At 49.6% G+C, this 17,045-nt stretch overlaps 1 protein-coding gene across 3 annotated transcripts in view; it reads right to left on the bottom strand.

Moving 5' to 3' along the window:
- LOC138521877 (E3 ubiquitin-protein ligase TRIM39-like) overlaps positions 1-15,064 on the bottom strand; it is a 136,862-nt gene extending 121,798 nt beyond the window's left edge. For all 3 annotated transcript variants that reach the window (XM_069635034.1, XM_069635036.1, XM_069635035.1), the window contains exons 1-2: positions 14,565-15,064; positions 9,325-9,420 (exon numbers count right to left, since the gene is read on the bottom strand). In XM_069635034.1, coding sequence (XP_069491135.1) covers positions 9,325-9,420; positions 14,565-15,047 — 579 coding nt within the window. In that variant the 5' untranslated portion in view covers positions 15,048-15,064. The remainder of the gene's footprint in view (positions 1-9,324; positions 9,421-14,564) is intronic.
- Positions 15,065-17,045: the final 1,981 nt, after the last annotated feature.

The raw sequence follows: 17,045 nt of genomic DNA, 5'->3' as shown, positions 1-17,045 counted from the left end.
TTCATAGATGAACACTTTCCCGGCTGAAATGTACTCGTAACAGGCGCCACCACTGCCTCGCCACAGCTTAAGATATCTGATGAACGAATGTCGTTATATCCTGCCTCAGAACTTATCTGGACTTCTGGTATTCTGACATTACCTAATGTGGTTCCCATGAGACCACTTGGTCGCACCTGTAACAAATAATGGTGTCATCTTTGCTGTTTCTCACTACTGTTATTGCTCTGACTCATTGTCCTAACGCAATGCGGCCGGGCTAATCCCGTTAAATTGGTTCATTATATGTTTACCAAGCATGCCCCTTCCCCCAGGGGACCTCCCCTGGATGGGAATTGATATTAGTGTCTGGCATTATGTTTATCCTAATATTGCCTCATGGTTCGGAGCTTCGCCGCCAGGCCACTTCACAGGCCCCCCAGGCGTCAATGCCATTGTGTTGGTTTTGGTTGTTGGGTTATGGGGTGATCATCCCTCTGTTTGGGGGAGGGATGTGGGAGGGGGAGGAGGGAATGGGGTTATATGTTAAAAAAAAGCTTGGTATTCACAGAGAAGGTTGAGTCCGAAGCACCACGGTCCCGTCGGCGATACAGATCTGCCCGCACTGGGCGCCGTCCATGGGGGGCACATTTCCATCCACCCGTATTCCTCTATGGCTACCCCTGGAGGGTTGAGTGAGGAAACCTTGACATTTATGAGCTGGAACGTACGGGGGCTGGGTAATTACAAGAAAATGTGGCTATTACAACTTCAGGCCGAGTGTCACGGGGCTAAAATCCTGTTCCTTCAGGAGACGCATGCATGCACAGAGTATTGTGAAAAATTTGCTAAAACATGGGGTCCACAAAGGTACTTCACCACCTACTCTACCCTGAGCCGCAGGGTTATGACCCTTATTCACAGGAGCCTTAGATTCATCCCCACTGCTACGATAATTGATCCCCTGGGCAGGTACGTGCTACTTCATGGTACCCTACAGAACAGGGAAGTTGTCCTGCTAAATATATACGGTCCCAACATTGACGATCCCGACTTTTACACACACCTTATAACTCTCTTAGATGACTTCCCTCTGATACCGATTCTCTGGGGAGACGATTTCAACACGATATTCGACGTGGATCTTGATAGATCTGGCTCCAGACCCCATCAACTCTCCAGAGCTGCATATACTACACTTTCCTCCCTTCCCCGCTTAGCCCTGTTTGACGCATGGAGGCTCCTTTATCCCAACTCCCGCTCTTATTCCTTTTATTCCTCGGTTCACGATTCCTTTTCCCGGATTGACAGATGGTTGTTATCTGACGGTCTGATAAAGACCGTGTCTGGTATGGCAATCCTCCCCAGGACCCTATCTGATCACTCCCCAGTGACTGTCACCCTATGTTGGGGTCCAGACCGGGACCAAACCAGACACTGGAGAATGAAGCCACTTTCTCTCCTCGATCCGGTCCTTAGCTCAGAGATGGAGTCGACGATCGAGGAGTTCTTCGAGATCAACACCAACTCCGTGTCTTCACAGTCCACTCTATGGGAGTCCTTTAAGGTCTATATTAGAGGCATTGCCCTTTCCAAGGAAAATGGTATCCTCAAAACTATTTGTAGGGAAATCGCCGAGAGCGAGGCCACATTATCTGCGCTGGAGACCCAGTACACTCTAGATCCAACCCCTGAAATCCTTGCGTTAATTGGCACGGAATTGGACACCTTTCACTCGCTTGCAGACCGCGAGCTGAGGTTTCTCGATAATCCCGGGCGGGCAAGTAGGTATGGTGAGGGTGAACGTCCTAGCCGTCTCCTAGCTAGACTTCTCCGCCGCGAATTCGGTGCCCCACCCATTCCCGGAATCGAGAGGCCTGACGGATCCCTGGCCACCTCCCCTGGAGATGTCAATGCCAAATTCCTTTCCTTCTATCAATCCCTATATGCACACTCGGACAACGCCACTACGGCAGAAATTGATGCTTACCTTGATAAACTTCCCCTTTTGGTCCTTTCTCCCGATACCATCGGATCCCTTGAGAATCCATCCACCCCTGAGGAGTTCTCGGAGGCTATAAACTCCCTATCTTCGGGCAAATCCCCAGGATCGGATGGTATACCTGTTGAGTTTTATAAGCACTTCAAATCACTCCTACTCCCTCGTCTGGCTGCACTTTAGGAGGAGTCGGTGGAGGTAGGCCAGTTCCCCCCCTCACTCCGCGAAGCCACCATAACAGTCCTACTAAAACCCAATAAATCCCCTACTCAATGCGGCTCTTACCGTCCGCTTTCATTGATCAATTGTGATGTCAAGATTTATGCAAAATTACTCGCTCTACCTCTTGTGCCCTTCATGCCACATATCATTCACCCAGATCAGGCGGGATTCATCCCAGGCCGCTCCACCTCCCTGAATTTGAGACGCCTTTTCAACATTATAAGTAGAGTAAGCCCGGGTGTGCACGCGGTGGCCGCGACTCTCGATATGCAAAAAGCTTTTGATTCGGTCTCGTGGAGCTATCTCTGGCGGGTACTTGACAAATGCAAATTTGGCCCCACCTTTGTCTCCTGGGTCAGGCTACTGTACTCCAACCCCGTGGCCAGAGTCCGTACTGAGGACCGTTGTTCCCCCCTCTTCCATATAGCTAGGGGCACTAGACAGGGTTGCCCCTTCTCACCCTTAATCTTCGCTGTGGCAATGGAGCCGTTTGCTGACATGCTTCGCCAAAACCATGCGCATAGGGGTCTACGTACAGCTGGTTCCTCAGATATAGTCTCTCTATATGCTGACGATGCTCTCCTCTATATTCGCTCCCCCGAAATTAATCTGGCCCCAATACTGAAAGATATTGCTCTATTTGGACGTATCTCTGGTCTCACGGTGAACTGTTCTAAATCAACCCTCTTTCCGCTCACTCCCAGTACACTCCCACCTCCCGATACCATAGGATTCGCATGGGCCCAATCTAAATTTACTTATTTGGGCGTAGTGGTGTCCCGTCACACTGAACGGGTCCTGGAGGAAAATTATCAGTCATACCTGGCAAACCTTACAATAAAAATACAGGGCTGGAACAAACTTCCGATCTCACTGGCGGGTAGGATAGGGGTACTGAAGATGGTGGTACTTCCCCAACTCCTGTATAGATTTGCTAATATTCCGCAGTGGCCGGGAGCTGACTTTTTTCGGGCATTGACACGCACCCTTAATACCTTCCTCTAGCACTCTGGCGCAGTCCGCCTTAAATTCAAGACCCTTTCCGCCCCAATGGAAGCTGGCGGCTTTGGGGCACCAGACTTCCTTAAGTACTGGCTGGCGGCACAACTCCAACACACTGCACACTGGTTCAATATATCGGCCCCCCCCATGTCAGACTAGAAAGGCTATCAGTCAGTGACAGTGACATTCGATCTCTCGTGATCAAACCTATGCCAATGGTATCGGACTCACTGGATCCAGCGACATGCACATCCTTGGCCTTATCCAAATCTTGGCAAATACTGGGCATCGCCCATCCCTTCCACGGTAACTTCCCAATTTGGAATTTCCTTCCGGAGGTCCCACGAGTCCCTCCCTCTGTGGTTCGTACTTGGGCCGAGGCGGGTTATGAATTGTTGCGGGACATATTCGAACAGGGTAATTTCATAGAATGGCCTGACCTCCCGGCTCCCCTCAGACGGAGACCCTCCGTTTGGCTCCAATATTCGTCCCTCCGTAGAGTACTCAAGCACAAGTACACGTGTTTTCCAGCACTGCCACCTGATGAACCTGCAATCACCGAACTATCCTCACCTGTCCCCTTGAGGGGCAAAATCTCCAGACTATATACTCTGCTTCAAACCAGATCACCCCCCACATTCCCCAAACTACGGCGCTCCTGGGAGACAGATCTCGGCCTCGAGATGTCTGATGAGCGTTGGACCCATATGTGTGTACGTATCCAAGGGGTCTCCTTCAACTCCCGATTCAAATGAATTCAATTTAAGGTGCTCCACAGGTACCACTACACCCCGACCAGGCTACATCGCATATCGGGCGACTCCTCCCCTACGTGCCCTAGGTGTGGCTATGATGATGCTGATTATATCCGCATGATCTGGTCTTGTCCCCGACTCACTCAATTCTGGACCTCAGTGTGCTCCACTATGTCGTCTATCCTCGAATCCCCCATCTCCCCATCCCCAATGAAATGTCTATTTCACGATTTCCCCGAGCTCCACCGTGACTCCAGAAAACTGGCTGGCCTCTGTATGCTACTAGCTGTGCGCACAATTCTACTTCGCTGGCTTCGGCCTACCACCCCTACTCATGCACAGTGGCTCAGGGCAGTTACGTGGGCCTCCGACACCGAAGAGTCCTGGGCGATACAACAGCCCGCCCATTCCAGACCTAGAGATATCTGGCTGAAGTTCCGCTCATTCATGTCTTCCACTGACTCCGACTCAGATCCAGCATCCCCAACTCCCTATCCTAGTTCATCCTTAGGTGGTCCTTGAATTATTTTCCATCTGCCTATGTTCCGACCTTCCATGTGTCCCCCCATGTGCATATGTTGATTCTTTTTCCTTTATGTGCTTCGTTTATACAAACTATATGTATTTGTGCCGATTGCACTGTTTTGTTTCCATATGCCTTATTTATACTCACCTGTATCTGTGTTGCTGAGCTGAATAAATAAAAGTAAAAAAAAAAAAAAAAAAAACTTGCAATGTTGTATATTGTTGCTAAAATAGATATTTGAAGGTGTCATCTTCGTCATATTCATTGAAAATGTCTATCATCAAACCAAGTTCAAAGAAACCATACAAAGGGCGGTGTTAGACGTGTCACAGCTGATTGTAAGACATGCATTTTGTATATATGTAACTGTTGTATGTAATTCGCTCTCTTGCGTCCCACGAGGTCCAGAAACACACATCGCGGGGCGTGAGACCGAGTTGGCCAACTGAGACTATTTTTGCTTGCAATAAACCCTAGCTTTTGGGAATACAACCTCGTGTCTGGCGTATCTATCTTGTATGGTGATTTGCCTTGTTTCCATAACACGAGGGACCCCTAGGGGCCCCTTTCACTGCAGGTATCTTGAGCAATAGCTAGAAAGCCAGAGGAACGAGCGTAGCTCAGACATATTCTGCGGTCTCGAGGCAGTGTTGAGCGCTGCTACTTTGTCATGGTCAGGTCGCATGCCTCGTTCAGAAAAGAGGTGTCCGAAAATTCTTAATGAGCCCTTGCGGAACACGCATTTGTTTTTGATCATTGTCAGCCCCGCCACCTCAAGCGCTAAACATAGCCGGTACAGTACGGCATCATGTTCCTCTGTGGATCTTCCAAAGAACAGGACGTCATCCGAGTAATTTAAGCAGTTAGGGATGTGTCGTATGACCTTGTGAAATTCGTCCTGAAAGATTTTGTGTGCAGATGATATTCTGACACTGAGTCGTTTATATCAGAATAGGCCCATATGTGTCAAGAATGTGGTGATGTATCTCGACTCAGGGACAATTTCTAGCTGGTGATATCTCTTTGTGAGTTCTAGTTTCGAGAACACCTTTGCTCCGTGGAGTAAGTGAACCATGTCTGTGATTCGAGGCACCTGATGTCTCTCTCTTTGTATCGCCTAATTTTCCCTTCTCATATCTACACATAGCCGGATCGACCCTTCGGCTGCTTTTTTGGGGACCGGTACTATGGGGGATACCCACAGTGTGGGCTCTATGGCGGGTTCAATGATGTGTTGGTCCAATAGTTTCTTGAGTTCGTCCTCCACCTGTTTCTGTATGTTGACTGATATGCCCCGATAGTGTTGGGCTATCGGCTAGACGTCGGGGTCTATATGAAGTTGCATTTTGCAGTTTCTGAGCTTTTGCTGAGCCCTTTGAACAGTTTTGTGAATGTCCTTTCAATATCCAAAAAAAAGGTCAGGCCGCCCCTCTGCAAGAAAGAACACGGCACGATAACCTGTCCTGTGGGAATGTACCCACTCAGAATCTTCAGCCACATGTTTTACCTCACTGTACCTTTCACAAAGGAGGACTATCCATTTGCATATCAGTCTTTGTCCTGCACTCTTGAGCAGTCCAGCACTGAAATGCTAGGCAATCCTCCTTTGAACAAGAGTACCAAACCAACAGCAACCCCAGACACGTGTTTCTGCTTAGTCGGGGCTCATCAGTGAGGTGGAGCTGTGCCTCTCTGAGCACAGTAAGCAAGGGGTTCACGTCTGGATAACTGTAGGTAACTTAGGGTGACCAACCCCAAGTTCCTTTTAACTTTAAAAAGAGGTCAGGGCGCCCCTCTGCATGAAAGAACACGGAATGATAACCTGTTCTGTGGGAATGAACCCACTCAGTCCGCAGCAACATGTTTTACCTCACTGTACCTTTCACAAAGGAGGAATACCATTTGCATATCAGTCTTTGTCCCGCCCACTTGAGCAGTCCAGCACTGAACTGCTAGGCAATCCTCCTTTGAGCAAGAGTACCAAACCAACAGCCACCCCAGACAGGTGTTTTCAACTGGTAGGCGACGTGTACCAGCCCCATGTCTACTGCGGTCTTGAAGCTGAGGATACACCCACTGTTGGTCTCTGTCTTGAGCACGTGAAGCTGGAGGGGTGCTGCATGTGCTTTGCATGAGCAGACTGCTGATATTACTCCTCTGCATGGCCGGGGTGTTGTGGACCCATACAGGTAGATGTCTATGGTCGACGGTTAGCTTTGGGGCTGTGGGAGCCTGTTGTATGCCTCCACACTTAGGATGTTTACCATCGTCGATGAGGAACTCAGCAGGGATGTCATTAATGTGCATGATCAGTGTTGGGCTATGCTCCTTAGCCACATAATTGTTCAGCGTCCATATGTAGCCCTTTTTCCTCTGATCATCTTTGGACGATACAGAGTCACTGCTTGGCGCGGATCGTACTTCTATGTAGCAGACATGTCACCTGGAGCACCACTGTCTGTGTCCGTCAGATGCTTGTTGACTGCAGGGGTATGATCTGGTGCTCTTGAGGTCATCCAGCCTGTATCTTCCTGTCTCACTTCCAGTCCCGGCCTCGTGTGAGCTTGCCTGCGTGGCTCTCTACCTCTCTTACTATGGAATGGCATCCACAGCAGGTCTCTATGCTATTGTTCCATTATCTGTAACTTTCGGGTGACCCCTTATATCTCTGACCCCCATTTATGCTTTTTGTTACTTTCATAGGACGCCCCATGTCGGCTTTCCAGCTCATCCACCTGGCTGTGGATGTCTAATCTCTCCCGCCTCCAGCACTTCTCAGTGGATGTCTTGTATCTCTCCCCTCCAGCTCTGCTCCCCGTACTCTGAGGGTATGTCTCGTATCCTTCCCCTCCAGCTCTGCTCCCGGTACTCTCAGGGGTTGTCTCATATCTCTGCCCTCCAGCCCTGCTCCTCGTACTCTCAGGGGATGTCTCGTATCTCTCCCCTCCGGCTCTGCTCTCTTCTGCTTCCTCACCTTGAATCAGCTGTTCTGCACGCTGTGCGCATTTGCGGTCCCTACTTCAGCTGAATCCGTGTTTCTCCCGAAGGTAAGCCACTGGGGCTCACATCTCCAGCATTGGCCCCAATATCATGCCAATAATTTCATTCTGTGTGCGAGCGCTACTGTTTCTGAATTGTTTGCCGTGGATGGAATGCTCTGCATAATTGAAGTGCTTTGTTCACTATGGTTACGGAATGCTGTTTGACCGTTTAGCACTTGTTTTTTTAACCTGGTGCCTGACAATTCAAGGGCACCTCTGTTTCATCCCATATGGCCCTGTGGCACTCGGCCACATCCAAGATGGCGGCTCGCTTACTGCATTGAATCCTGCTGCATTGACTTCCTGCAGCGAGCACGCCCCATTGGCTACTTCGTTTTCTTCTTCAACCAATGGGGGCACCGGCAGTGCGGAGCCGGCCCTTCCTCAAAGGCCTGCATCTAAGGCCCCTGTCTTCTTCATGTCCGCTACCAGAATGCTACTTGAGGTATTTTCTTGTCACCCCTGCATTCAAACTTCCTTGACGCTGCGACCTCACTCTACCTTGAAATCTGGACTTCCATAACACTTCCTCCATAACTATGGGTACATTCCCTACTCTTGGCACGTTTCTACCCCCTTGTGCCTCAGCCCCCCTCTCTGCTTGTCCCCCATGTTTGAACCTCTGATTCCACTGCATGTTCACACCCACTTCTAACTTCTGTATCTGGGTGCTTTCCAAATGTGGCTGTGTTTTCATGTATTTAGCTTAATTCAGATTTGGCTGTGTTTTCATGCATTTAGCTTAATTCAGATTTGGCTATGTTTTCATGCATTTAGCTTAATTCAAATGTGGGTGTGTTTTCATGCATTTAAGCTTAATTCAAATGTGGCTGTGTTTTCATGCATTTAGCTTAATTCAAATTTGATTGTGTTTTCATGCATTTAGCCTCAATTCAAATGTGGCTGTGTTTTCATGCATTTAGCTTAATTCAGATTTGGCTGTGTTTTCATGCATTTAGCATAATTCAAATCTGGCAGTGTTTTCATTCAGTTGGCTTAGTTGCAATCCTCTTTTTTTGCCTATCCTTACCTCTCTTTCTATCCTTTTTCTCTAACTCCCCCCTGGTTGCCTGTATGCTTGCCTGTTGTATCTCGCCCCCCCCCTGTTTGCTTAGATGTCTGCTTATTTAAATCCCTCTTCTTGCTGTCCCCTCCTTTCTCCTCTCCCCCCTCCCTTCACTGTATCCTTAGCACTTGCTATCAGAAATGTCGCCGAACTGTATGATAGCAGCTTGTTTGTCTCCTCCCCCCTCACTTGTTTTTTCCTCCCTCTCCCTCTCCAGCACGATCTGAATTGTCGTCAGGCTAAGTAGGATAGTTTCTTGTTTTGTTCTCCTTCTCCCTGTTTCCCCTCCTCCCACCTCTTGTTAAATTCCGGTACTACCAAAATTGTCATCAGGCCTAGTAAGGTAGCTGCTTGTCTGTCTCATTCTCCTTCCCACCCCCCCCAGCCTCCTTATCACTGTCAAAAGCTCTTGCACTATCTGAAATGTCGCCAGGCCGAGTATGATAGTTAATTTCACATTCTTAATGTATCAAGGACTTTATTCTCCCTTGTTCCCTCCCTGCCTTGAAGTGCTTTGAAACACATTGTGTATAGGCGCAATATAAATAAACAATCAATTCAATTCAATACTCTTAGGGGATGTCTCCTATCTCACCCATCCAGCACTGCTCCCTGTACTCTCAGGGGATGTCTCGCATCTCACCCACCCAGCACTGCTCCATGGACTCTCGAAGGCTCCCTCGAGCCTCTCTGCCCTGAGCCGCTCTACACATATATGAAGCCATTGCTCTCACCTCGAGCTCGGATGCTTTCCTGCTTTCTTCCTCTACCCACTCCTGCAGGCCCTTCAGCTCTTTTTTCAGATGCTCCATGTGGCTGTAAAGTTTATCCTACAAGAATAAAACCAGTTTGTTAGTCAAAATATTTCCTGTAAATAAAGAATCTACACAGACAACAAGACAGAAGGGTCCCAGGACAGCCTAGCTCTTTCCCTACACCTGTATATAGTCTATGAAGAAAGCCCCCTGTATTTTCTCTTAAGCACACTTACAGTCTATAATGTATGCTCCCTCAGACTCCCTGCTGCTCCCATAGGCTAACAGACAGTCTATAAAGAATGCTCCCTCAGACTCCTAGGTGCTCCCATAGACTAATGGACAGTCTAGAGTGTATGCTCCCTCAGACTCCTTACTATTCCCATAGGGTAATGTACAGTCTATAAAGAATGCTCCCTCAGACTGCTTGCTGCTCCCATATGCTAATGCATTCTATAAAGAATGCTCCCTTAGTCTCCCTGCTGCTCCCATAGGCTAACAGACAGTCTATAAAGAATGCTCCCTCAGACTACTAGGTGCTCCCATAGGCTAATGGAGAGTCTGTAAAGAATGCTCCCTCAGACTTCTAGCTTCCCCCATAGTCTACGGGACAGTCTATAAAGAATGCTCCCTCAGACTCCTTACTATTCCCATATGCTAATGTACAGACTATGAAGAATTCTCCCTCAGACTCCTAGCTTGCTTCTCCCACAGGTTAATGTATAGTCTATAACAGAGGTCTTCAAACTGTGGGGCGCGGCCCCATCCCAGAGGGGGGGGGGAGGGGGGGGGTGGCAAGAGCCCAGCATGAAATGTAAAAAAACAAAATCTTTTTTTTTTCTTTCTTTTTAAGATTGGAGGAAATGGGCAGGGGTGGCTCACATGGTCGGAGTGGACAATACAACTGTCTCAGGCACCAATGAAAAAGCAGCCCGCAGTTGCAAATGGATATTCATTCCTTTAGTCACAGACTGTTTGAATAGTACCCAAGGGGGTGTTTTTTGTTAAGCAAATTGTGATATTTAAAGAATTTTCATTCAGCAACAATGGTCAAAACTACCAGCTGCATAGAGAAGTAACTCATCAAGCTGGCCCACATTGGCCAAAAAAGGGGCCGTTTTGACTGGCCTACAGTAGCATTTTGCATTTTTGGTACGGGCATTGCCCTATTGCCCTATAGGCCAGTCCGAACCTGGCGGCTCATCCATAATGGGCGAGGGGGCGTCCACCCAGTGGCCCCCCCACCCATTATGGAGGAGCCGAGGAGCCAGCCCAGTGAAACACTGAGCACTCCCTCGGCTGCTTTTTCCAGCTGAGGGAGTGCTCCTGGACTGGCTGAACTGTTTCCCTTTGACAGTTCAGTTCCCCAGCCATACATGCTCACTAAGCCATGCAAGGCTGGAAGCGTTTTGCTTCGCAAGCCTCGCATAGCTCATTGTAAATGCTGGCTAGGGCACAGCATGTCTGTATGTGAGAGGAGGAGCTCCTGCGCCACCTCACACATACGGACAGAGCAAACTGGAGCAGGGCATTTCAGCACCCACGTGCAGGCCCCTGCAGAAGGTACGTTTATGTTCATTTATTTTTTATTTAAATAGTTGTATGGATGCATGTATGCTTGTGTTATGAGTGAGTGTATGGTGATGGGTGCTTGTATGAATGATAGAGTGATTGTTGTGTGAATGTGCGTGTATGTGTGTGTGTGTGTATATGTGTGTGCGTTTGTTTTGGTCCGTTGAGCTGATTTTGGCAAGTGGGGGGTAGTGGGAGGAAGGAGGGTTGCACAACAAAGGCATTTTAAAAATGCCTTTTTTGCACAATCCCCTACCCAGTTGGCAAAATCAGCTCTCCTTCTGAGGTGCTGTGGAGCCCAGGGGACAGGAAAGGGATATATTTTACTGGATATCTATCATAGATGTCCCGTCAAAAATATCATGCTTTCCCCCTTGGCCCCCCATCTCCAATTGCAAACTGTTTGGCTTTTTTTTAAAGTATGCTCTAAAATGCAACATTTTAACCCATTATTTAAAAATAATTCACGGTAGGGAAACCCCCGAACCCTCCCTCAGACTCCTTGATGCTCCCATAGGCTAATGCAGTCTATAAAGAATGCTCCCACAGACTCCTGACTGCCCCCACCGCTTACTATAGTCTATAAAGAATGCTCCCTCAGACTCCTGGCTGCTCCCATGGGCTAATGTAAAGTCTATAAAGAATGCTCCCTCAGACTCCTGGCTGCTCCCATGGGCTAATGTAAAGTCTATAAAGAATGCTCCCACAGACTCCTGGCTGCCCCCATAGGCTAATGTACAGTCTATATAGAATGCTCCCATAGACTCCTGGCTGCTCCCATAGGCTAATGTACAGTCTATATAGAATGCTCCCACAGACTCCTGGCTGCCCCCATAGGCTAATGTACAGTCTATATAGAATGCTCCCATAGACTCCTGGCTGCTCCCATAGGCTAATGTACAGTCTATATAGAATGCTCCCACAGACTCCTGGCTGCCCCCATAGGCTAATGTACAGTCTATATAGAGCGCTCCCATAGACTCCTGGCTGCTCCCATAGGCTAATGCACAGTCAGTAAAGAATGCTGCCGCAGACTCTGACCTGCTGCCATAGGCTAATGTACAGTCTATAGAGAATGCTCCCTCAGACTCCCAGCTGCTCCCATAGGCTAATGTGCAGTCTATAGAGAAGGCTCCCTCAGACTCGCAGCTGCTCCCATAGGCTAATGTACAGTCTATAGGGAATGCTCCCTCAGTCTTCTAGCTGCTCCCATAGGCTAATGTACAGTCTATAGAGAATGCTCCATTAGACGCCTAGCTGCTCCCCATAGGCTAATGTACAGTCTATAGAGAATGCTCCCTCAGTCTTCTAGCTGCTACCATAGGCTAGTGTACAGTCTATAAGGAATGCTCCCTCAGTCTTCTAGCTGCTCCCATAGGCTAATGTACAGTCTATAGAGGATGCTCCTTCAGTCTTCTAGCTGCTCCCATAGGCTAATGTACAGTCTATAGAGAATGCTCCCTCAGTCTTCTAGCTGCTCCCATAGGCCAATGGACAGTCTATAGAGAATGCTCCCTCAGACACCTGGGTGCTCCCATAGACTGGTTTACAATCCATAGCTCATTCATCTTGGAAGACACTCTGTTCATAGAGGTCCTAAGGTCATCAATCCTCATATCCTTTCCCCCATTAAATATGAATGATGACATCACCCACGACACATATGTAACCAGATCTGAGATCCTTGTTCTGCCACAAACACACCTAGTTCTCCTCAGCAGACCCTCCTACAGTGGGAGACTTAAGGCCCCGAGACTTGCACCCTCAGCAGGAGCACCCACTGGGAGGCTTGGGATATCCACACATGGCAACGTGAGGTCATGGGTGAGGTCACATGCTGGGCACATGCCAGGTTACTTGCATTGCAATGATCAGAGAGTGAAGGTTAAGCAGAAACCTTAACATTGGGTGAAGTGGGGCAGGGGGTGGGGGCTGAAGTCGAGTAGCACCAGCCTCGCATGGGATGGGGCTGCGCCCCAGGGCTGGGTCCAACCATTACCCATCTGCAGAGAGCTCGCCATTGGATGAAGTGGGGGGCAGTGGGGTTTGCAGTCGAGCAAGAGGACTGGAGTCAGAAGAGGGCTGGAGTCAAAAGAAGGGAGATTTTAGGGGTTAATTGGAGGAACAACCTCCATTTATGTATTTCCTTAAAAGAAGGGCCTCATTAGAAGTGAACCCACACCTAAAATCTGCTGCTTTGACATGGAGTTAATACTAGCATGTAAAGTGGCAGCAACTGTCCATGCAGAATTACTGCATGTCCTGTGGGATTCCATAATGGGGAATAGCAGCAGCCATGCAGTGTATTACTGACCAAGACATACCACACACACACCCTGTACTCTGTGGCAGCCTCCACACAGTATGAGATGCAAGGTCCCAAACATGCCACACACACCATTATACTGTTGGGCAGCCTGGAACTCAGTAGGAGATTTAGGGTCCCAAGACATGCCACGTACACCCTCTGTACTCTGTGGCAGCCTTTACTCATTATGAGAAATATGCTCCCAAGACTTGCCACATACACCCCATGTACTCTTGGGCAGCCCCCACTCACCAGGAGCCTTAGGATACCAAGACATGCAACATTCATCACGTGCACTCTTGGGCAGTCTCCACCCAGCACCTTATTCTATCCATGGCATGTGCACTCTCTGGGTGCGGGGGCATCGTGGGACATGTGGTTCCTGTCTGGTCACATATGCAATTTGTACATTTGGTCAGCCTTATTCTGTGGCAACCCTTTGGTCCCAAGCTTGTTATATGAACATCGTGTGGTCTTGGGCATCTTACTATAGACGACACAAGGTGTGACCTTTGTGAGCTCAGACCCTTCACATAATATGCATGGTGTGCCCTTAGGCTGCCTCCTAAATTGGACAAACAGCGTGCACCCTAAGGTCACAGACCTGTCTAAGACACATGTGGTACTTTGGTCAGACTCTTTGATTCCTGGCCTTTTACACACTCTACTTGTGCTCCTGGGCACCCTTATGAAGGTGCAGCGAGGGTGCCTTTTGCCACCAGTCAAGTCACACACAGTGTGCTCTTCAGCGTTTCTTTATAGGACACACTGTGTGAGCTCTATGCTGCAGAGATACCTGGCACACACTCAGGTGTGTGGTTCTCTTCACTGTGCAGCTGCACGTGCTGGACCTCCTCCTTTAGGGGTTCACTGTGGCTATAATGAGTGCCTGCGCCATCATATCCACAACGCATGTCCCTATAGCACACATACCTGGTACTCCTGGGCAGCATCAGAAATGAAGAGCAGTGTGTGAGAATGCACCCATGTCCCAGACTTACAGCACACACATACCTTGTACTCATGGGCAACTGCTGGGATGGAGGCACAGTGTGAGAACCCCACCCTCCACCCAACCCCATGTCCCTATAACACACATACACCTTGTACTCCTGGACAGGCGCTGGAATGAGGAGCACTGTGCAGAGAACCCACCCATGTCCCTGGTCTACAGCACACATTCCTTGTACTCCTGGGCAGCCTCAGAAATAAAGAGCACTGTGTGAGAACCCCCCATGTCCCAGACCTACAGCACACTTCCCTTGTACTCCTGGGCAGCCTCAGAAATGAAGAGCACTGTATTAGAACACACCCATGTCCAGACCTATAGCACACATACCTGGTACTCCTGGGCAGCCTCTGGAATGGGGAGCACTGTGTGAGCTCTGTGACCCCTGGATTCCCGGCAGATCACACAGATGGGTCTCTGGTCATCCTCGCAGAAGAGTTTCAGTTTCTCTTCGTGTTCTCGGCACAGGTTCTCCTCTTGGGGGGTGTTGCTGGAGGCGTGAAGCTGTTTGGCTATTTCCACCATGTTCCCCAGCTGCCTGTAGGGTCGGAGGGTTTTGCTCTGGGAAGTTTCCCTGCACTGAGGGTAGGGGAAGTTTGCCTTCAGTCCCTCCCAGCACTGAGTGATGCAGGACAGGCAGAAGGCATGTCCGCACTCCACAGACACCGGCTCTGTGAAGTATTCCAGGCATATGGAGCAGGTGGCCTCCTCCTTCAGGCTCTGGAGGTGGGCGGCTGCGGCCATGTTGCTGCTCAGCTGCAAAAAAAAAAGTGATGTTAAGTAACTTAAGTTTCGTTTCTCATCGGAGCCCATGAAGGGGGCGTGTCAGTCCTTCTCCTTCCTTATACACCTTGGAGGAGCGCGAGGTCTTTACTGGCTGTGGGACACGCCTATCAAGCTGGGTGGGCGTGTCCTCAGTAGAGCAGGCACTGGTATGGACTTGGAACAACAAGAGACCTTGGAAAATGCTGTAGAAGAGCCCCCTCCCCCTAATACAGCGAGTAGGCAAGTGCAATCCCTGTAAGGGGGAGGATTTCCCCCCTGCAGAAAGCTTTTAGAATGCAGCTTCAACCATTTTTTTCAAGCACATTTTTCAATATTGGTATTTTCCTATGTCTTCTTTTTGTTGGTGTGTTTTCAAGCGCCATGAGTTGTAGAGCTGCTTCGGAGCACTGTCCAGAGTTATGTATGTAACATTGCATAGCACCTTGAAACGCATTTGCCTCATGTTTAGCTTCTTTATTTTGTGCCAATTTATTGTGCAAATGGTGTGTGGTCACAAATTGTGCGTCTGCCACAGTTTTGCCTGATTCCACTTCCGAATCCCGACACAGAAGATGTTCTTGTTTCATAATTTAGAGACCGAGAAACCAGTCCCCAGGTAATCCAATAAGCGACCCACGCAGCAATGCCAAAGGCAGGATGTATTCCCGTGCAGCTGAGACCCAGGCAGCAATGCTAGAGGCAGGATTTATTCCCATGCAGCTGCGACCCAGGCAGCAATGCTAGAGGCAGGATGTATTTCCATGCAGCTGCGACCCAGGCAGCAATGCTAGAGGCAGGATGTATTCCCATTCAGCTGCGACCTGGGCAGCAATGCCAGAGGCAGGATGCATTCCCAGGCAGCTGCGACCCAGGCAGCAATGCCAGAGGCGGGATGTATTCCCATGCAGCTGCAACCCAGGCAGCAATGCTAGAGGCAGGATGCATTCCCAGGCAGCAATGCTAGAGGCGGGATGTATTCCCATGCAGCTGCAACCCAGGCAGCAATGCTAGAGGCAGGATGCATTCCCAGGCAGCAATGCTAGAAGCAGGATGTATTCCCATGCAGCTGCTCCCCAGGCAGCAATGCTAGAGGCAGGATGTATTCCCATGCAGCTGTGACCCAGGCAGCAATGCCAGAGGCGGGATGTATTCCCATGCAGCTGCGACCCAGGCAGCTATGCTAGAGGCGGGATGTATTCCCATGCAGCTACGACCCAGGCAGCAATGCTAGAGGCGTGATGTATTCCCATGCAGCTGCGACCCGGGCAGCAGTGCTAGAGGCAGGATTTATTCCCAAGCAGCTGCGTCCCGGGCAGCAATGCTAGAGGCAGGATGTATTCCCAGGCAGCTGCATCCCGGACAGCAGTGCTAGAGGCAGGATGTATTCCCATGCTTCTGCGACCCAGGCAGCGATGCTAGAGGCAGGATGTATTCCCATGCAGCTGCGTCCCAGGCAGCAATGCTAGAGGCAGGATGTATTCCCATGCAGCTGCGACCCAGGCAGCGATGCTAGAGGCAGGATGTATTCCCATGCAGCTGCGACCCAGGCAGCGATGCTAGTGGCAGGATGTATTCCCATGCAGCTGCGACCCAGGCAGCGATGCTAGACGCAGGATGTATTTCCATGCAGCTGCGACCCAGGCAGCAATGCTAGAGGCAGGATGTATTCCCATGCAGCTGTGACCCAGATAGCAATGCTAGAGGCGGGATGTATTCCCACGGGATGTATTCCCATGCAGCTGCGACCCGGGCAGCAATGCTAGAGGCAGGATGTATTTCCATGCTGCTGCGACCCAGGCAGCAATGCCAGAGGCGGGATGTATTCCCATGCAGCCGAGACCCAGGCAGCAATGATAGAGGCAGGATATATTTCCATGCATCTGCGACCCAGATAGCAATGCTAGAGGCGGGATGTATTTCCATAGAGCTGTGACCCAGGCAGCAATGCTAGATGCGGGATGTATTTCCATGCAGCTGCGACCCAGGCAGCAATACTAGAGGCAGGATGTATTCCCATACAGCTGCGACCCGGGCAGCAATGCTAGA

Source organism: Ambystoma mexicanum, chromosome 13 (assembly GCF_040938575.1).
Source record: "Ambystoma mexicanum isolate Mex_15411 chromosome 13, UKY_AmexF1_1, whole genome shotgun sequence".
Lineage (NCBI taxonomy): Eukaryota > Metazoa > Chordata > Amphibia > Caudata > Ambystomatidae > Ambystoma > Ambystoma mexicanum.
This window is presented reverse-complemented; position numbering and strand designations above follow the sequence as displayed.